The 20,246-nt window shown below is 46.5% G+C and overlaps 1 protein-coding gene across 2 annotated transcripts; it reads right to left on the reverse strand.

The window, feature by feature from the left end:
* Nucleotides 1-1,843: 1,843 nt before the first annotated feature.
* LOC135805772 (replication protein A 70 kDa DNA-binding subunit-like) lies at nt 1,844-18,871 on the reverse strand. 2 transcript variants are annotated; one of them, XM_065319863.1, is made up of 22 exons: nt 18,632-18,871; nt 18,490-18,546; nt 18,316-18,359; nt 15,906-15,940; nt 15,591-15,684; nt 15,220-15,383; nt 14,898-14,955; nt 13,495-13,572; nt 12,480-12,582; nt 12,052-12,120; nt 11,727-11,831; nt 11,384-11,471; nt 10,873-11,012; nt 8,404-8,473; nt 8,007-8,085; nt 7,721-7,785; nt 5,034-5,098; nt 4,560-4,622; nt 4,123-4,233; nt 3,219-3,323; nt 2,801-2,887; nt 1,844-2,573 (listed from the first exon to the last, which is right to left on the reverse strand). In XM_065319863.1, exons 1-22 carry the CDS (start codon nt 18,656-18,658, stop codon nt 2,469-2,471), a joined length of 1,812 nt encoding a protein of 603 aa, XP_065175935.1. In that variant the 5' UTR covers nt 18,659-18,871; the 3' UTR covers nt 1,844-2,468. The 2 variants fall into 2 exon arrangements, with proteins under 2 accessions (XP_065175935.1, XP_065175934.1); XM_065319862.1 differs by having other exon boundaries at nt 14,898-14,961.
* Between the last annotated feature and the right edge of the window lie 1,375 nt (nt 18,872-20,246).

The raw sequence follows: 20,246 nt of genomic DNA on the forward strand, positions 1-20,246 counted from the left end.
TTCCTCCTTTATTCCCAACCGAAATAGCCACTTCCACCCAAACTGGGTGGCTGCGCCTTACTAGATGGGTATTGAGTATGCAAAATGTCACTAAAGGCGCCGTTTCGTTCTTATAAAAGCACAGATCAATGCGATTGGCCCATATGTTGTAGTCTTTTGGACGCTAAGTCGACTGGTTTTGGTCCGAGAAGGCTGCGATGCAGTGTTCAGCCCTTATTCCCAATCGAACATGGTTGAATAAGCGTTCACGTGCTCATGCGTACACCAGTCACCTGGTCACCGTGCCTAGCGCCTGTGCAGGCCCAGTGCAGGGTCCACAGTTTTAAATTTTACTTTCACACCAAGGTTCAACTCGAGTGACAGAAACGCGCTCAAACAGGCTATACTTCCCCTCTAATGTTTACATGTAAACTATCACGACTCAACAGAAACGGCAACAAGAGCTGTGATTTTGATCCTGGAACCACCAGTGCAATGACATGGACAAGAACATTAGAGAAAGAACACCAAACATGCACATGAGCTTGGTTACAAGCCCGGGGAGGGGGGGGGGGGGGGGGGCACTATTCAAGAGAGGGCTATATTTTTCACTGGCTCTTTGAGAGACTGGGGCACTATTCAAGAGGTCGCTAATCGCGCGAGTACAGTAGCCTCGTAGACCTACTAGCTACTACTCGTACTGGGCTACGAGTACTGTTGCGTGGGTGTATGGCCTATGGGGGAGACCTGTACTGCACTAGCACTGGAGCCAGTGGAGGTGGGCCGAGGCCTGTTTCGTTTTGAAAAATAGTGATATCTGGTACCAAGAGTATATAACCCCCCCCCCCCCCCCCCGGTTATATACACCCCGAAATTGGATATTTGGGGGATCTGTTGCTCAAGTTGCCCGCTATCATCCACCTGGAACTTAAAAGCGGGTTGTCGGGGTGGGAGAAAATTCGCACAGCGCTGCTGGTATTGCAAGCCACGATGCTCAAACAAATTCATTTGCATAGAAAGCTCTCGCTGCTGTTCTTTGCCGGCAAGGCCACGGGAGGTGTCATTTTCCCCACGCTCGCGAACTATCACACACAACCAGCAATGCGGACTGCCTTCGAGGTGCTGGGCGCAAGTGCGTTCGGTGGCGTGATAACTTCAAAATAATAGTCATGTATTCAGAAAGATACTCAACTCGAAGTTTGTACAAGCATGCGCCGCAGGGTCTATACAATGCCGGGATGCGCATACACAAGCACAATGCCCATCTGGCCAATTTTGCCGCACTGTCCGTCTTGGAAAAGCGCGATTCCGCGATTTTCGTGGGTTTCCGCGTACCTAGCATTTTCCGTGGAAAACGTGCAAATTCCTTCATTTTGCCTCAATTTTCAGTGAATTCGTGAGCCCACCATGTACAAGTTTTCATGCATGGTGCGTTCTGTGCGCTGCTACGTGTACTTCATGATGTACATGAAGTGTGTGCTGTGAACTTTTGTCCCGAGGGCTGAACTTTGACATCGCACTGTTCTTCGCGCTTCAAAATTCCTTGCCAGGTCCTCCATTCACGTTTTACTATCGTTGCAAGATACTGCAGTTTCCGCAAATTTACTATGTCTGGCACACATTCCCACATTTTTCACTGTTTTCGCCCGCAATTTCTTGCGCATAATTCCGAATTTTCCCGCGCGATTTCCCAGGGGGACAGAAGGCCATGCAGCAGCCCAGCATTCAGAGTTGTCCAGCGGAGGATGTTAAAAACAAGACTTGCGAGCAATTGACGAGAACTGGCATCTTCCTAAGTTCAGGGTGGTGAATACATGGCACTGCCGTTCACAGCACTGCTGCACAATATTCAGTCATGTATGCATAGTTTTAAATTGTAGCGATTTCTCGGATACATCGTAGGCTGTGAAGACAACATGGACATAAAAACACGGATTCTGCAAGAAGTCCATCGAAAAGTTATTTAAAAATTCAGCAAAATGGTAAAAATGCACCAATTACAGCTGTTCCTGGTAGCCTACACGCAACGCTGGCAGATTGCATATTCACAAATATATTTAAAAACAGAAGGGATAGGAAAGAGATACATCATCATCAAAGAAGTAGTGTTTGTTGTGTTGTCATGCTACTGCAACGCGAGTGGAGACAAAAAAAACAAGATAAATGGCATACACCAGCTTCTCCTTTCTGATGACGCACACACGCTCTCTCTCTCTCTCTCTCTCTCTCTCTCTCTCTCTCTCTCTCTCTCTCTCTCTCTCTCTCTCTCTCTCTCTCTCTCTCTCTCTCTCTCTCTCTCTCACACACACACACACACACACAGACACACACACACACAGACACACAGACACACAGACACACACACACACACAGACACACACACACAGACACACGCCAATACAAGAAAGCGAGCTAGTCAGTGCAGCAAAACACCAGTAGCCTCACCAGAGCCAATACAATCACAGGGATACGGAGAAAGGAGTTAACATTTACTGGCTCTGCAACCGGTGGATTTCGTCGATGAGGCGTCGTGATGCTGCCTTAACGTCAACCGGAGTGGCACTCATGCATACACAGCGCACCCGCGTCTCATCCTGTTCGGCAAGAAAACCACCACAGAACAAGATAACAACTTAAGAGCAAATGATAGAGCACAGGTTGCTGTGATAGTAGCACTGCTACATCACAATGGCCGTATGTGTACATAGTCACCATGTCAATAGAACCGTCCCCAGGCAGGCAGGCAACGTAATAGCCAGCAAGCGCCAGCGACTCGGAGGAAAATACAGCACCCGCAACAGCAATGCAGCATAATGCTAACCTGGTATGTGTCGGTTTTGGCACGCACTCGTACATCATAACGCTTCCAGGTAGCCTGAGCGAAGGCTTCATCGTACTCTTCTTCCATCTATGAACCACACATACCCACCCATACCGAACGGAGAACAGAAACAAGAATCAATTCCAATTGTACATGTCCAACTTTACATGCTGTGACCCAAGTGATCCTGTTCCACATGCACAGTCCATTATTGTAGGTGACATTTTGGGGCTACATTCTGAAGTTTCAAGATTTACAGCCAAAAATCTTCGTATTTCACTAAAAAACTGTAAAAAAAAATAGGGTACCAGCGACGGTCAATATAACCATAGCGTGACCGACGCCCCTGACCATGCCAGAGACCCCCCCCCCCCCCCCTCCATACCTACAACTGTTGACACTACGCTCTAGAACTCACAGATTTCAGCTCTCCCAGCTCAGCCGCTGACTTGCCCAAGAACAGCTCTGCTTGTTCATTGAACGAAGTAACCCACTGGTTGCTGGAGAAGTCGCCAACGTTGCACTGAGGTCAAAACAGCAACATGAAAGTACATGTACAAGTAGGTTGCTTCAAACACAAGTACTTACAGTACGCGTCAAGCCACAGTACTACAGTGGAAATCGCACATAACGAATTTGTATGTAACGCACAAACTGAACACTAATTTTCGTAGCAAGTCCATACCCAAGATTGGGTTTAGCGCCAAATCAAATGTAGTGACTTTTTTAATCTCTCGATGGAGTGTCCTTTATCTCCATCGTCCCTCACAAAACACATCGGCATCATACATGACATGGCCTGAACCATGTCGATACTTGACTGTGATGTTCAGCGAAACACAGTGTTCATATGCTAGCAGAACAACGTGAATGCACCCTTTGCACAACTGCATCTTTGCAAGCAAGCAAGCAAGCAAGCAAACACACACACACACACACACACACACACACACACTTGCTTGGGAGGATGATTCAGTAAACTCCAAACCCCACCCTATGGGTGAACTCCAAATATATGAACCCACTTATGGGCTCACCACACTGTAGAAAGGGGGTAAGGACAAAGAGTAATGAAAGGATCTACGGCATCAGGGTACTCGCCCGGGGCACCAACCGCATTTACCCCTGCCTCCAGTGAAGGTACATGTAATACTTGATACCAGTGTGGCTTGCTAAATCAGAGTGGATCTGTTAAAGGCTTCATTCGCACCATTGATTACGCATACACATACACAAACACAGACGCACACAGTGCACCAGTCACGCTTCGCTAAGTCTTATTCATCGCAAGGAGCAGTACAGCAAGGAGCACAACGGCTTACACTGAGAAGAAGGCGATACTTGAAATCCGGATAGGTCTTGTCACACTTCTCACACCGGTAGCCACCATTGTCTTCTAATACCTTCTTCTTACAGTCATCAGCAGGACATGCCTATCAGTAGAAACATGCAACAAAACATCAAGACAGGAAATGCAAATACTAGGAGACAAACCATTTGAAGTAAAGCAGGTATTGATGAGGTAGGTCTTTAGCAATGTCAGTTAAAATGAACCATTTTACAATGTAGACTAGCTCTGATACTGCAAAGGCAGGGCAGATGGGACATACATAGAACGTAGCGAAGGCACTCAGACTGCGCGGCCACAAGCGGTGACAGTGATCAGTGGCCACGCACATCCGTTTTGGTCAAGTGTCGTCCGATGAAACAGTAACTTGCTACAATCACTAAAAGCTGACATATACACGCACCCACATACCTGATACAGACAGTTGTCTTTCTTCAAATAGAGAATAGTAGCCATGGTACTGAAGTAGTCAGGCTGCAACAAACACAAGGAAGAGAATAGTGTAGGCTTCCTTCCGTTAAAAAATATTCTGGTAGAAGTTTAAAAAGACGACCCCCCCCCCAAAAAAAACACTCATGATGATGCCCAAGAGTGCGCAACTACAGTCTTTGAGGTCTGTGTTGGCAGAATTTCACATCACGTGACATACACGCACACAGTCACACACTGCCTTATGCCATGTGCTTTGTGTAGTACTCAGTGGCAATTTGTTAAAAAATAACAATCGAGCGGAGACGAACAAAATCAGTAGTGTGTTCCCTCCCGGGTTTATACAATTGCCTGGGTACAGCTCTCTGGTGGTCACTTTACACTGGCCGTCAGCGTAACCTATTGAACCATGTTATATTAAACTCTGCGGTTGAATTACCAGAAAGGTTCCCTTACCTTATCACTGTAACCGAGATTCTCGTCCTTAATCTGGGACAGGACTTTGAAGACGTTTGTATGGCCTGAAACGCACAAAGAGGAAACATAACGAAGAAGAGTTTGAAACATTAGTTGTTTTAACCCTTTGAGGGTCCATCATTCGAATTCGAACGATATGTAGTGCGTACCGTAAAACTGTCGCAACTTCATTGTTTTTAGTCCTGTTGCAAATATCGAAACATGTAGATCAAAGAGGAAGCTCCAAGCTTTCCAATAGTGTAATCGCTTTTGCGATAGGAGAAACGATGGTAAAGATATGGCGCTCGAAAGTTGGATCGCGGCACTAATTTGTTCAAACTGCTCAAAATCAATATTTTTGTCGCGTGCTTCGGGGATTTCCCGTGGATGACGTGGTGTGCAGCCAGCTCATGACGTGCGGCCGTAATGACGTAGAATCTACTGATTGAGATGCAAAAAATCCAGAGCTGTGCGAGAAACGACTGCGAAATGGCCTCGGGACGAAATTTAGAAGTATTTCTTTCACCACGAGGCCCGACCTTTGGCGATTCGCTGCGCTCTGGAGCAGGCTTTGTGGCAACCATGGAATTGAGCTTGGCCTCATTCGCTTGGCAGCGGAAAGAGCGTTTCAAAGAGCCCTAGATTGTCAAAATCAAGCAAACAGAACGTAAGTTATGGTGGAAATGGTGGAGTGAACCACAATAGGGCTTGAAAGTGCTACGTCACAGCATAGCAACAATTTCAAAAATTCAAAAACTGGATCCACTTGGATCCAGTTTTTGTATGGATCCAAGCACATTTCAAGCGGTCTTACCCACAGCATGGTGATGTAGCCAGTGAAACTGACTGATTCGGCTACTGGGGGCGGGGTTACAACTGGTGGCGAAATAAAAGTCACACCTGCATACGACATGAGTGGGTTGCTATGCACCTACATACTTAGGCAATAGCAAAGTCACACCTTAGGCTTAGTGGATCCAAAAATAGAAATCTGATGTCAACTTACTACTCCCTGGCCGTTTTGACGTCATCACTTTCAAGCCCTATTGTATATTTTCACCCGAATGATGGACCCTCAAAGGGTTAAAGACGCCAACAACAGCATCAGTTGAAATATGTGCACAGAACAGTAAGATTACTACAATGCATTTGGAAAAGTTTGCAAGAGAAAAGAGTGCACCACCACAATGGTCCCATCCAGCCAGTAACATAGTTTACTGAACAGGGCTAAACAGAGTGCCAACATAGCAGCACAGCTACTAGTAGGCACTTCAGGCGATTTTTTCAAAACGAGAAATACGCGTATTTCTTTTTTGTATCCGATTCAGATAGGTTTAGGAAGACTCCACAGAAAATTTGAAGCAAAAAGAATAACTTGGCACAGAGATATAGCCACCCAAAGTCGGAGAATTGAATAACGGCATTTTCAGTATTTCGACGGCACCAGCAGCATATCAGAAATTGGCAGAACTTGCTTCAGTGTCTATAGTGGCAAAATACCACGCTCGCTGGAAGCAGGTCAAAATAACCAGATGAATGCAGAAACAGCATGGTTTGGAAAAACTTCGGATTTTTCATCCGTCCAGCAGCTCCGACGAAGATATCGGGTGTGGTCACCATGGCAACTCCATAGCAACAGCATAGCAACTCCATAGCAACAGCATAGCAACTCCATCGCAACAGCATGAAAACAGTGCAGAGAAGCCTTTGGAAAAGCATAAGATGAGACTTTGAGGTAAGATAGAGTAACTACAATAATTCAGTGGCAGAACACATTGTTGCTACATGTACAGTACTGACGTGGTGACGAGTACGGAAGAACAATGAGCCGAAGACTGAGCAAACTAGAATTTACCGGGTATTTGACGGAAAGAAATGACAAACTATTACATGTAGAACATCGTCTGCAAATTTTTGGGACTGCTGAAACTTTAGCAACTCCAGCATGAGAGATTTTGTGCATAGAGTACAGAGTGTGTGCTGGATTCTTGGTATAATATCACCGTCAATGCTTTCCTTGGTCGCTGGAAGCCACCTGCTGATCAGCTGACGATTTGTTCCGAGCAGGCCGTTTTGATGTCAGCTCTCTTGGTCCAGTCGCCGAAGTATATACTGTCCTACTCGTCGCCTGCAGGAGAGGACGACTGCTCCGATGCGACTCCAATAACACCTGGCAATATTTCTTCTTGCGCAGCCATGCGCATGGGCTCCGACGAACAAGGACTATTGCCGGGAGGACGCCTGTCGCGGTTCGCTTCCAATAACACCTCGCATTATTTCTCCTTGCGCAGCAATGCGCAAAGTGTCGGACGAACGAGGACAACTGATTCCGAAAGGAAATACGACGCTGAAGACGATGAGCTACATGGCAAATGCGTGCAACCAAGTGAAATGCCCGAAAAATCCTTGCCGATTTTACTCGAACTGTACGTGAGTTCAAAAAATTGCCGCATCATGACGTATGTGGGCTCAAACGAAAGCTGAGGGCCTCAGCTACATGCTGCGCCGCACGAGAAGGCCCTGCGCAGCTTCCGTGCAGCTACAGATCGATCTATGCATGCGCCTTTCCTTGGTGCCACGCATGTACGCGATTCAGCGTTAGCACTTATTGACAGGTCATGTCACGTGACTGAAGTGCCTACTACTAGTATTACTGCCCAGTCAGTAAGAAATGATGTGCTACTCACCACCACCGCCGCCACCACCAACACTGACCGAGTTGAACTGCATACTCTGACCTTCACTGGACCACCTGTGAGTGAGGAGTGAGGAGAGAGGAGAGAGAGACACACACACACAGAGCGAGAGAGAGAGAGAGAGAGAGAGAGAGAGAGAGAGAGAGAGAGAGAGAGAGAGAGAGAGAGAGAGAGAAAGGGAGCAGAGTGTTCCTTAAAAGGCAGCTCCTGGGCACTAAACACTGTACCAGAACATCGTGCGTTGAGTCCATGCAGTGCAACCTAGAAAATAACTCACCAGCCGCGGAGTTGGTGTGCTTCTGGGATGTCCGGGTTTACGATTAATGCAGAGTTCATCGAAGATGACACTGAGCAGCCTAGGAAGAGACAGAGTAAGGTTGTGAAAAACAACAGCGGGTCAACACATCAGAAAACAACAGCAGGTCAACACATCAGCTCAAACACAGTATGGACCAATGGTGACACACACGCAGTCAAGAAATGCTTGCATGACGTTGGAAACGAACCTGATGAAGATGGATGGTGCACAGGAAACAACAAACAGTGCATGTCCCTAGCACAGCAGCATAGTGAATATACATGTACTTCCCACGCAAGCGACTATACCACCGCAGCATGCTGCTGTGATTGACTAAGTCATACTAGTACATGTATCAAGCATTCAGAACGCTCACCGTTGAAATCTGACTTCTTAGCACCCTTGATGACAATGATGGGATTACCGGTACCATCGAAATCTTCCGCCTACAACACAGACAAAAATCCAGTACAGGAAATATACACACAGTTGAAACTTACCTATCCGGGCCTACTTTTATCCGGCTCCCTAACTGGTCGGCTTTAAATTGGCTGAAGCAGATTTACAGTAACACACACTGCAGTAGAATGCAATATGCTTTCGGTTATCCGGATTCCTCAGATTTTTAGTGAAACCAAATACATGTGCGTGAGGTTAAGCGGTTGAAGTGTACTTCCTCCTCGTCATTAAAATTGTCGCTTCCCGGAGCGATGTTTTCAAATTTATTTTTATCCGCTCAAAGCAAACTAAACAGCTCGAAATCCAGGCAGAGCATAGCACAGGGCATAAATTACATGTTACAAGTGTGAAACGACAGTTCCGTAACTATTCTTCAGCATCTGAAGCGGGAGAGTCGCTGCAACTTTCACCAACATTTCCGCCGAGCAAGCTTTCTTCCAGTTCGTCCACGTACTTTTCCGCGTCCTGAACGATGCTCAGCGGGACCGATGTATCGTGTGCGTCGCCTTCGGAGGACGATCGTCGGTGTGCCGTTCTGCTGCCCGTGTGATGGCTGTAGTTGTTGCCTCCGTCGTCGCTCAAAATCCCTTTGAACGAAGCGTACAAACATCACCAAACACCAGTCATGCGCTCTGCAGGGTACTGTTCCCAGCACGTGATCACTGCGTCTGATAAATCGAAAACATTGTCCTTGGCTGCGAGTTTCGTGTCACTTTGCAGGCTGGCGAAAAATGCCATTCAGATCGGGTGACTGGGCTGGCTGCGTTATCACACGGATATCAAAGCCCTTCTTGGCACCATGTGTAGCCCAGTGCTTTTGGTTGGCTTTTGCAGTGTGAGGTCTCGCACCATCATGTTGATACCAGAGTGTCGTGCCTGCTTCCTTCTCGCCGGAGTTCCTTTTGAACCACGACATTTTCTCTCGCATGCTGTCGAACACACCGTCTTTCCTGAGCATCACCTTGCGATATTCTTCAGCTGTGACAGTCACAAGTTCAAGAACATCAGTCTCTCCAGCCACCGTCCCAGTCCTTGCGTTGCTTTGTTTCGCCTTTCGAGTGATGGTGAAAGGCCAAATGCCAATTTTACCATCAAACTCATGGTCAGGACGCGGCTTCGCCGTGACTGCCAGGAACATGATTCTGGGCATTCTGGACTTGTGGTAGATCTTCGGATCTGCGGGCATTGTTACGACTCGCTCAACCTCGCCGTTGGTCTCTGTGAAGCGAGGGAAAACACGTGCCACGGTACCGTCACGCATTAGATAGAACCACTTCTCATCACCGTGGCAAGTGTTCTCATTGTTGCCAAACATTCCTGTGTCCTTGTCGTACTTGTCAATTACCCAGCGGATCCTGTTGCATCGATGTTGAGCTGTCAGCTTCGGCTTCACATATCTGCGGCGGCGAGTCGCTCCCAGCGCTTTGCACCACCTACGCACTGATGCGGTGCTGCACTCATGGCCAGCTGCGATGAGTTTGCCGCTGAGTTTCTTTGTTGACAACTTGCCCCAGTACTTGTCGTTGGTCTCGATGAGAAATTTCGCTACGTCGACTGTGAGCTTGAGTTTGTGGCCTGCCACTTCACTGCGCTTGCGGCTGAGGTTGACATCTTCGTCAGAGTTTGAGGCCGACTCAGTCTGTTCACGATAGCTCTTGACAAGACGCTGAACAAGGCGCGGGTTCAAATTCAGCTCAGGAAACTTCTTTCTCAAGCGATCCATGCCTCCAGGTGGCAGGCGATTACGGCCACCTAGCATTTTGAAATACGCCGTAGCGACTTTCCAGCGAGATGGGGTAAGCAAGTCCCCACCTTCTTTCCTCGTCAAGCGCTTTACAGATTTTGTGGGTGTTTGCAGGCCTGCTGCCTTCGCAGCAACACGCGCCACACGTGGCAGTTTTCTTGGAGTTTGTGGATGCTTTGTTCTTGCCATCGTCACCTTCAGCAGTTTGAAATTCAGGAGAGACACCAGGATTCTTATACCCAAGCTTGAAGTCACGACATATGCCCACGCGAACGATGTGGATCGGCATGAACCGCAGAATATGATTCGGCGTTCTGGGGCGGAATCGTGCGGAAATGGATGCATTTATTTGTTGTGAACGGAAGCTCCGGCATTGCCACGGCTCGTATAACTAGTAGACATTGCGTAGGAAGAGTCGGACCAACGTCGGAACATGGAAAAAGGTGATTCCGACAGCGACAAAGCGAAGTAAGTCACGAAAAGTTACGATTCGGGAAGCGACAATTTTAATGACGCGGAGGAAGTACTTATCAAAGAACCAGATAAGGAGCGTATAGCATTTCCAGATGATCACCACCTCTAATCAAAATCATAAGGTCACACAGGAAAGGGAGACAGCAATGGGTTTTATTTTCAGCTGACCTCATTCTGCCATAGCGTGCAGCGCATAGACACACCCGTGTCATCAGCTATCGTCAGGTCACGCTTCGTGATCTGCTGGCCGGACGACTTGGCTGTCACTGAGCTCAACTCCTCGGTGGAGATTACAACACCAAGGATATCTGGAATCACAAGATAACAATACAGATTGGGCTCTTTCCGGAACAACCCGTGCAAACAATCATCAGCAGTAACACTAGATTGCAATAAAGCACACTGACAATAGATCGAGAAACAAACACGATGAGGAGGAGCTGAATCGACACGTGTTAATTGGTACTTAGGTGTTGCAGCACCAACAGGCGGAAACAGCGTTCAACAATAGAACAGGTGAAGGAGAAAATATTGAAAAAGAACAACATCTTAAAAAGGTTTGACCGTGATGTATAATTTAAAGTACCGGTACATATATGTCGACTCAGCTTGTCCTCCTCATTGCGATTTTGAAAGTGTCTCATCGCCACTTATTCAAACAAATATGACGCCATCTTACCGCACAAGGAATTGTTGTTCAGACCACTCAGATTGGAGAGCTTCATAAAGTTGTACTTCTGTCGGGGCATGTCAGATCCATCCTGACACTATAGCGATAAAAAAGATCATGAACATACACAGAAAAATGAGCTATCAATACTGGCACCCGAGATGACTCCACCGACGCTATTTACAGTTTCACTGGTGAAGGCTACAAAACTAAGATACCCAGACAGCAAGATCTTGTCTTTGGCTATGAGGAGCCAGGGGCAGATAAATGTAGTCGTGAAAGAGCCACTGGTGTTGGTTGATTGGGGCGGGGATTTTATCTTGTGAACATGGAGAACTATTATTCGACTAACCAGCTCGATGTTTGTGTCTTGATTCAGGTACATTTCATACTCGTTCTTGATGGACGTGAACTCCTTGCGGGCAGGCTTCAGAGAGCCCTTGGACACGTAGTACATCTGTACAAAGACACCAACCAGATGGACATATTGCGCCAGCCCTAGGACACTCGCAAACAAACCTACACTGCTTGAAGCATATGATTCATAGCATGCTTTTCTGCTTTTCCAAGCAAGTTCCAATCTGTATCATAAGCCATGCAGGCTAAATGCAAATCATGTCAATACAATCATATAGCATATAGCATAGAGCAGAGAGGCCACTCTAGTACACACTTGCCTTATCCACTTCCAGGAGGTCGTAGAACTTGTCGACAGCCTGATTGAAGGCAGTGGCACGGATTTCACCCTGCAACGAGGACAAAACAAAACACAGCAGCAATCAAACATGGTGCTTGTGCAGGAGAGACGGGGGCGGGCGTCCACTCTACAACATGACAGCTATCCAATCAAAAGAAAATGGAAGAAAAGAGAATTTGCGATTGAGAAGTGTTTCCTGCATATAGCATGAACATCAAGACTCAGGAGACAATACCGGTATAGGAGGAGTGGAGGTCTGGATATAAAGATCAGGCTACATGAGGTGCATCGCTTACTTTTCTCAAGAGACAAACTTGCGTAATTCCAACCGCACTGAGCCTTCATACCGTTCCGTACATATTCATACTTCATACACATGTATTGTACATGACAGGAAAATCCACTCACAGAATCGTCCAAGAAGTCACAGCTGAACACGCGGCCATCACCACGCGCATTAGACCATGTCTTGATCTTCGTTTTCTGCGTGAGACGTACGCGAATAGTCCACCTGCAAACAAAAGCACAAAAGAAACAGATGTCAAATCAACAGTCGCCTAACTGAAGACTGTACACAGTACCAAAAACTTTAACAAAATATATAAATATAAATAAAAACTCAGGATCAATGCTATCCGCGCTTAGGCCCAGGCCACGCGTATTTCAGCACGAAAATGACTTCCCATAGCTATGGCAACTGAAACATGGCAACCAGGAATCGTGCGAAGTGTGCCCGCAGGCCTTTGTTCCACGCCTTGGTGCGCTGGCAGCATGCGTTATCGTTTCCTTGATTTTCAACACAAAGATACAAAGATACTGTATCATACGTCAGCAATACGGTGCGCCACGGTGCCGCATGACGTGTTCCATTATGCAGGGTTATAGACAGAACAAAACTGAATGGGGGGGGGGGGGGGGGGGGGGGGGGATCATCGGACCCAACATTGTGATTTTACCGCCATTTTGGCTGCTACTTTCACCAACACCAGTAAGCAACCGACCAACTATTGCACTTTCGTTCCATGTATTATTCACCGGTCAGTGGAACCCGCCATTGATATGGTATTTAGAGGTAAGTGATGAATATGATGCAATAACCCATGCAATGCTGTGCTCCTACATGGATAGGATGTGTCCTCATCATGCATATACATGTCAAAAGGTGACTCTCGTACTCTGAAGGGCGGTCAAAAAGTGAAGGAGGGCACAGCACCCCGCCATGTCGTTTTGGCGAGAACCTTGTTATGTGGTGTGCCCGATGTTGCCTGGCCATGCCACGGGAACGCAGTGCGACCTTAGAAAACAGCCTTATAAAACAGCAAAAGTTGAACCAACATGGTGTGTCTCATCAAAGAAACGACACCCTGCTGTAAAAACGTACCGAGCACACACATGGCGGCACAAGAGAATACAATGACAGTACCTGTTCTGGTAAGGTGTTAGACTGACAATGGGGAAAACACGCATGTCTCCCTGGGTTGCTCTCTGGGCTGGCTGTTGGCTAGAAAACAAATCCACAATGAAAAAAAGATAGAACAGAAAGAGAACACGATTGCCGATTTTGCTACTTTGAAATCTTTGGCAAACAACACACCTCTTTACATCTGGGAGGGTCAAGACCAAATGCTAACTTCAACATGCAATTGCAACGTTAGAAAAATAGTTTCAGTCATTCTCCATCTCCCAATCTTAACCCCTCTCTCGTGACAACACTATGCTTCCCGAATTTCCGGTCAAAATGAACAGAAAACTTCCGAAGTAACATTAACCCCTTTAGCGCGAGCGTCGTACTAGTACGACGCACATGAGTTGCATGCCCCACGACCGTCGTACTAGTACGACGCGCGCTGTACACTGTACAGTGAACCTGCATCTCATAGTCGTGGGGTCCGTGTTGAGTCCATAGTGACTTGCTCAAACTATCGTAACTCACTCAATACTTGGTCGATTCTCACAATCGAAACATGTACCTGGAAGGGTAAACTCTCAGCTGGCGATAGAAACAATCGCCGAAGCGATACGACTACCGGTTGTTGAGATATGCGACTCGACACGGCAAATTTCAACTCGATTTTTTGGCGCAGTCTGCAGAACGCGTATTTTCCATCATGGATTATTTGTGCGCTGCCGGCTGCCATGGAAACAAGATTCAAATGATGGTAGTCGATCCCGTGAATCCTCACAAAAAATTTGAGCTCGATACGAGCAAGGAGACCGAAATGGCAGCTGAATATTTGAGCTCGGTTAGTCTTGGCCGTGCTCAAGTCTGTCGAGCGCGTGGATGAAGTTTGCCAGACTGTAGCACGGGGTTTTGGTTTCGCTCCGAGCTGGGTTTGACACCAGTTTGTCCCTCGTCTCAAGACCTTTCCAGGAAGCTCAAGATCATGGAATTCGTCCAAGGGAAGGTAAAGTTATCGATCCTTGAGCAGCTAGTACTTTCATGGGAAAATGCGACTTTTACAGGTGTTGACGTGGGGCGCGTTCAGGTAGCGTCGTGCTAAAGAGGTTAAAGAAAGCGAAAGCTTCCCGTATAACTCACTCAAACTGACAAAAGTAAAGTAAATGTCCATTTGCGTCCCCGTTCCCAAGGGAACTCACGATGGCCACCAACACCCGAAAAATCCAACTGATAACAGTTTCTCAAACATATGTTGGCACATACATGTACATGTCTCCCCAGAAAACCACAGTCTGACTGGGCATCAGATTGCTGTAAGGGATCAATTGAGGGCCATGCAAGGCCGCTTTCCAATGAAACTTCCAAGAAGAAGAAAAAGCTGATAGTGCAATTCAGAAGAATGCAGAGAGTCCCAATGGCCGACTTACTGACTGTACGGTGCGGGTGCACCATTGCCGATAGGCGCCGCACGAACACCGCCTACACCTGCGCCTGCACAGAACAAGAACATACACAGTAGTAGCCGCAACAAGGTCATCAGTCGTGTTCTAGTCTACACCTGCATACACAATGCTCTATAAGGTGGCGAGTGGTAGCATTCGACCTCCATGGAGGAAAGGAGTAGAGGAATATTGAACCTGTAAACAAAGCTGTGGTGTGTTCCTAAACACGTCAGGTGACGCGGCCGCGGATCCGGCGAACTTTTTTAAATTTTTTATACAAAGCTGAACTTCTGCCAGTCTGACTCACCATTGGACGGGGCACCGACTGAGCCCTGGGGTGCTGCCGGCATGGCACTAGCGGTGCCATTTCCTGTTGATGATGACGAAGCGTGGGGGTTGACGGGATTGCCCATGCGACCACCGACCTCACTCCCGGGCTTCACAACACGCATCTTGACCAGAATCAACAGCCTGCGAGGCAAGAGAATAACAAAAAAACAAAAAAATTCTACGGGTTCGTGTACCGGGCAGGTCAAGAACAAAGAGAATAACAGATAATAGATATTAGATATTGTGACAGGAATACTCCAGCAGACTGTATACATAAACTGCCATACATTACACATGTACCTGCTAGTGACAGGCAGAACATAGAAGTACTAGTACACTGTATCTTACCGTTTTCCTTTGATTGCGTTGTTCAGATACTGTTCAGCGCAGATAACAGAATTTAGCAATTCGTCTGAAGCTGCAATATTGGCTCCCAACATGGCTGCATTGTAACAAAAATAAGAGAATAACAATGCACTGATAATTGCTCTACAACAAGCAGCAGGTATTGGTAACACAAACACACACATACACACACACACACACACACACACACACACACAACTTCTGTATCTTCCACACCTTCAACACACCTTCACACGGCATGGCTTAGAACGACAGGAAACAATGAACAGCATACTTGGAAGTAGTCACTAGACATACCTGGCATTGTAACCTTCCCATCTGAAATCATTACTCTGCAATACGCATACATAACAAAAACACAGACACAATACCAAATTGGATATCAGTTTGATCTTGTTCTAATAAAAGGCCGATTTGGGTTTTTGCACTTGTCATTATGGTTCATCTGAAGTCGGTAACCGTGACGGGCGCGTAATTTTGATTTCTACCAGACACAGCTACAAAGTCCTTAGCCGGGACATGTAACGCCTGAGTATTATCCCACTGCTGCTCCAGATGCAGGTCAGGTTCGGATACTAGTACAGTTAACCCTTTGTGTACCAGCCCCATCTCGAACCGTAACGTACGTTACGGTTCGACGCACCGCACTGCGCCGCGCCGTTCGGCGGCGTCCTTGTTCCGATCGACTCGCGGTTTTTTGTGCTGGGCAGCTGAGATCCCACTGCAAATTTTGATGTATGATGTGGGTAGGTTGCCATTTGAAAGTATGGAGAACGATCCCGGCGAAAAGTGCGCTTTGCAATTTCAGCGCTCTGCGATATATTTTAGCAATTTCGATCGTGTTTTCGTTCGGTTACGCTGCTTGTATCTGGAATATAGCTTGCTCTAGCTGTTGCCGATGTCTACTAGTGATGGTGAACGCCAGGAGAGAGTTGTAGTGGCGATATAATCTCAGGATCTGAATCGAAAGTGAGAATTTCCATCGCTGAAGCCATTGCAGTATTCGCTCTCCAAGTAGCAGCGAGAGGGAGCGCAGCGATGGCCTGAAATAATCAAGGCAGGTGAATTTCCTCACCCATCGACTATTCCTGGTCTTCTCAATCGCCAATACCCTCGCTGGACGCAAGTAGATAAGTGAAAAGTACATATTCAAATCTGACACAATTTCAATAATTTGAAATTTTGATGCAATTGTTTGGCATCTGGTATTCACGCAATATGGCTCTTTTCCGTCCATTTCGCTATTGTTGAAGCATGCAACTGGCGGCTATACACTAGTGCAGTGGTCTCCTGTTGCTCTGTGTGAAGAAGGGCAATGTCAGCAAGTATATTCACGATTCCAAGTACACGGATCTAAATTGTCAGGAATATGGACAATTGACTCAGAAATAGGTATTCCAGGTATGGCCTGTATCTGTAGTTGTGTGCTCGGTCAAAATATTTTCTTACCTGGACACATTGATACCAACAGATTCAGAAAAACATAACTTGCACATACAAAATGTGTCTTAGTTTTATGCTATAGGTCCATCATTACCGATGAGTACCCCGCGCATACATTAGATGCCTGGTACACAAAGGGTTAAATCTGGATGATTCCAGCAGCTGGAGTCCAGGCATTTGAGGTTTCACCGCATTCCGATTGTCTTGCATTTTACAACTTGTAGTTTCTAGTGTAGTTTCTAGTGCCTTGAGCATTTCCCAAGACAGTAAATTATGTAGGCAAAGTTTAAGTGCCTGGATACTGAATTGGCCCATGCTGACTGACATACAAGAGAAAACAAACCATAAAAGAGCACAACTGGGTCATTTGAAGTATGCGTGTGCGTGTGTTGCTCTAAATGATCACTAAGTACTAAAGCCAGCTTTACACTACGTACAAATCCACATCAACTTGGATGGTGAGCCAATTAAGTTACCGTAAAAGCCCGTGTATAGGCCCCCGGGCGTATAGAATAGCAGCCTCGATTTCCTGGGCGTATACAAGGGCACGGGCGTTATTTTGAAACCGGGCGTATACTTGGAATAGGGATAGCAGTAAGTATTGGGTGTCAGTACCTGTACATGTACTGGTGTTTCCGGCATACCTGGGCGTATACATGGGCATGGGCGCTATTTTGAAACAAAAGTGCCGTCTTCCCCTGACTGGGCGTGTACACGGAGGGTGGACGTTATTTCGAGTGGGCGTATACAGGGGCTTTTACGGTATGGTGAAAAAAGGAGAAGGACAACATGTTAGTCATAACTTGTAACATTTTGTCCTTCTCCTTTTTCACCATAAATCCACGTCAATGTGATGTTTCCGTACAGATCCGCATAAAACGACGTACATCAGGACAGAAACGGCAACTGCGAGTACGATAGAAAACACAATCTCAGCACCCATATAGACGGCACGTTTACGTTTTTTGGCTGGGGAGTATGCTTACTACGGCAAACGTGTCGAGAATGCACCTGCGCTCACGAAAACGGCGCTGACCGCAATGCAGCGTGAAAAGGAGGAACGTAAACGTCCCGTTTTCTCTGGCGGCGTTTATCGAGTACGTAGTGTGAAGCCAGCCTAAGTGGTGGATCAGGTATTTAAAATTGAAAATCATCCTGTCTCCAATAGCCTTCAGGCTTCTACAAGTGTACAGTCAATGCAATGAAGACAGAACTGCTGTTTTCAAATACATGTACTGTTAAAGAAACAAGCAGCACCTCATACCTGAAACGATCCTGGTTGGTAGATGTTGTTATCCTCTTGACGTTCTAAAGCAAAGAATATTAATGTAGTGAAAGAAAAACTACTGTGCCAGCTATCTGTGTACACGTTCAGTACTTTTAAGCCCAATTGAGTAAATATTTGTTGAGGACCCACAAGGTAGCAACAACTACTTACCACGATCTGGAACACTGCATTTGGATAATCTTGCGGTAGAGCACCGTCAACAAGAGCCTAGAGGATCACGTCATGACAAAGCAATTCTCCGTTACCACACCGTACTCAACAAACAGTAGAGAGACTTTAGATAAATCCAGACCTGAACGGCCCCTTCTGTTAGAGACATCTTCAAGGCGTGGAAGTGAACTGAAGAGCAACCGACCCTATCCCGCTATGACCTCAAGCTCTCTCCACTACCAACCACGGAGCAACTTTGCAGATACTTGCAGTTCACAGGTGGGTCCGGGTAGAGTGTAAAATAACAAAATCAGTGTTCAAGCTTGAAGAAAGTCTCGTTTCGAATGTCTTCTTTTGCTTGTTTGGTTGAGGTTCGAAACGACGTTCCTCATCTCAGCTCATGTCTTTGCCAGTCTGACTCTTTCATACAAAATTTGGCGGGAACTGGTTTCCACGCATGCATGCTCTCCGCACACTCGTGACGTGCTCAAAATCTGGGTTTGCAGAAGAGCGTAGATCTATGACTCTGACCATGATGACCATGATGACTCAGCCGCTACTATTGCAGCCTAGGCGCTAGTACTCGTACATGACGATTGTAGTACAGTAGAATCTACCTGAGTGAGTACGAGCGTCTGGAGCTAGCTACAAGTACGAGCATGGTATATACAGAAGCCTTGCTTGGTAGTTAACATGTTTCTACGCGTCCTCGCCTTGTAACATGCTGTCAAAATCGAAAGTACGAGCATGTGCGGAGCTAGCCTACATTTGTAGCCCAGCGCCAACATGTCGACAGTCAACTGGCAACTGGTCTTGTTATGTCTTGACTTGTCTCATAGACATACCGTAACTAGTATCACTAGCGAGGTTCTGCTCTACGTTTTGGGAACGCGACGCAAAGAATCACGCGAACTTTCTTCGCGTTCCCGTAACGTAAAGAAATGCTGTTCTGCTCTACGTTTCACCTAGAGAAGTCACGTGGAATGTGTACTGGGAATTTCCCCTTCCATATTTGGCAGTTTTCTGCATGCAGTTGATCGATACCCAGCAAATCCGTACGCATTTTCTCTGCGTGTGCCACAACGTAGAGAATCCCATCTCCGCGTAGAAATCTGGAGCCAAAACACGCGAAGCCGTAGACTCTAACCCAGACACCTGCTCTCTACGTGATTTCTCTACGTTTCACGTATAGCAGAACCTCCCTACTATCTCTAAATAATTAGCACGGTCCTTTATTTTTTCAATGTACCTCCGCCCCGCGGCCCGTGCTTATATTACTTATTAGTATTATCAAGATCAAGAGTACATAACCCATGGTTATGTACTCTTGGTATTATTGGAGACGTTCCTTTATTGGAGACTGTTCCATTATTTTCAACCTCATTTCAGAGGCTTGTTGCCATGCCAAATTCATGTCAGACACACACATTTCAGGGTTTTTTCGCCGGTACAGATAATGAATTATTTACACAGTGTGCTTATAATGGAGACTGAGCACTTTATTTTTTGAATGCCGCCCAAGGTGTTCTGGAGACGTGCTATTATTGGAGACTGTGCTTATATTAGAGATAATACGGTAGGAGGATCTGTGTTTTCCGCGATCCGGACCATGTAGATCTATCTACCAGTACCAAGCGGAATCCTCAGTGAGCGGATAAAATTAATTACATGCACCAGAGCAGAGATTGAGAGAGTAGAGCATGGTATCAAGAGTACATAGTCATAGGGGTTTATCTGGTTATGAACTCTTGATGGTA

Source organism: Sycon ciliatum, chromosome 1, assembly GCF_964019385.1.
Source record: "Sycon ciliatum chromosome 1, ocSycCili1.1, whole genome shotgun sequence".
Classification (NCBI taxonomy): Eukaryota; Metazoa; Porifera; class Calcarea; order Leucosolenida; family Sycettidae; genus Sycon; species Sycon ciliatum.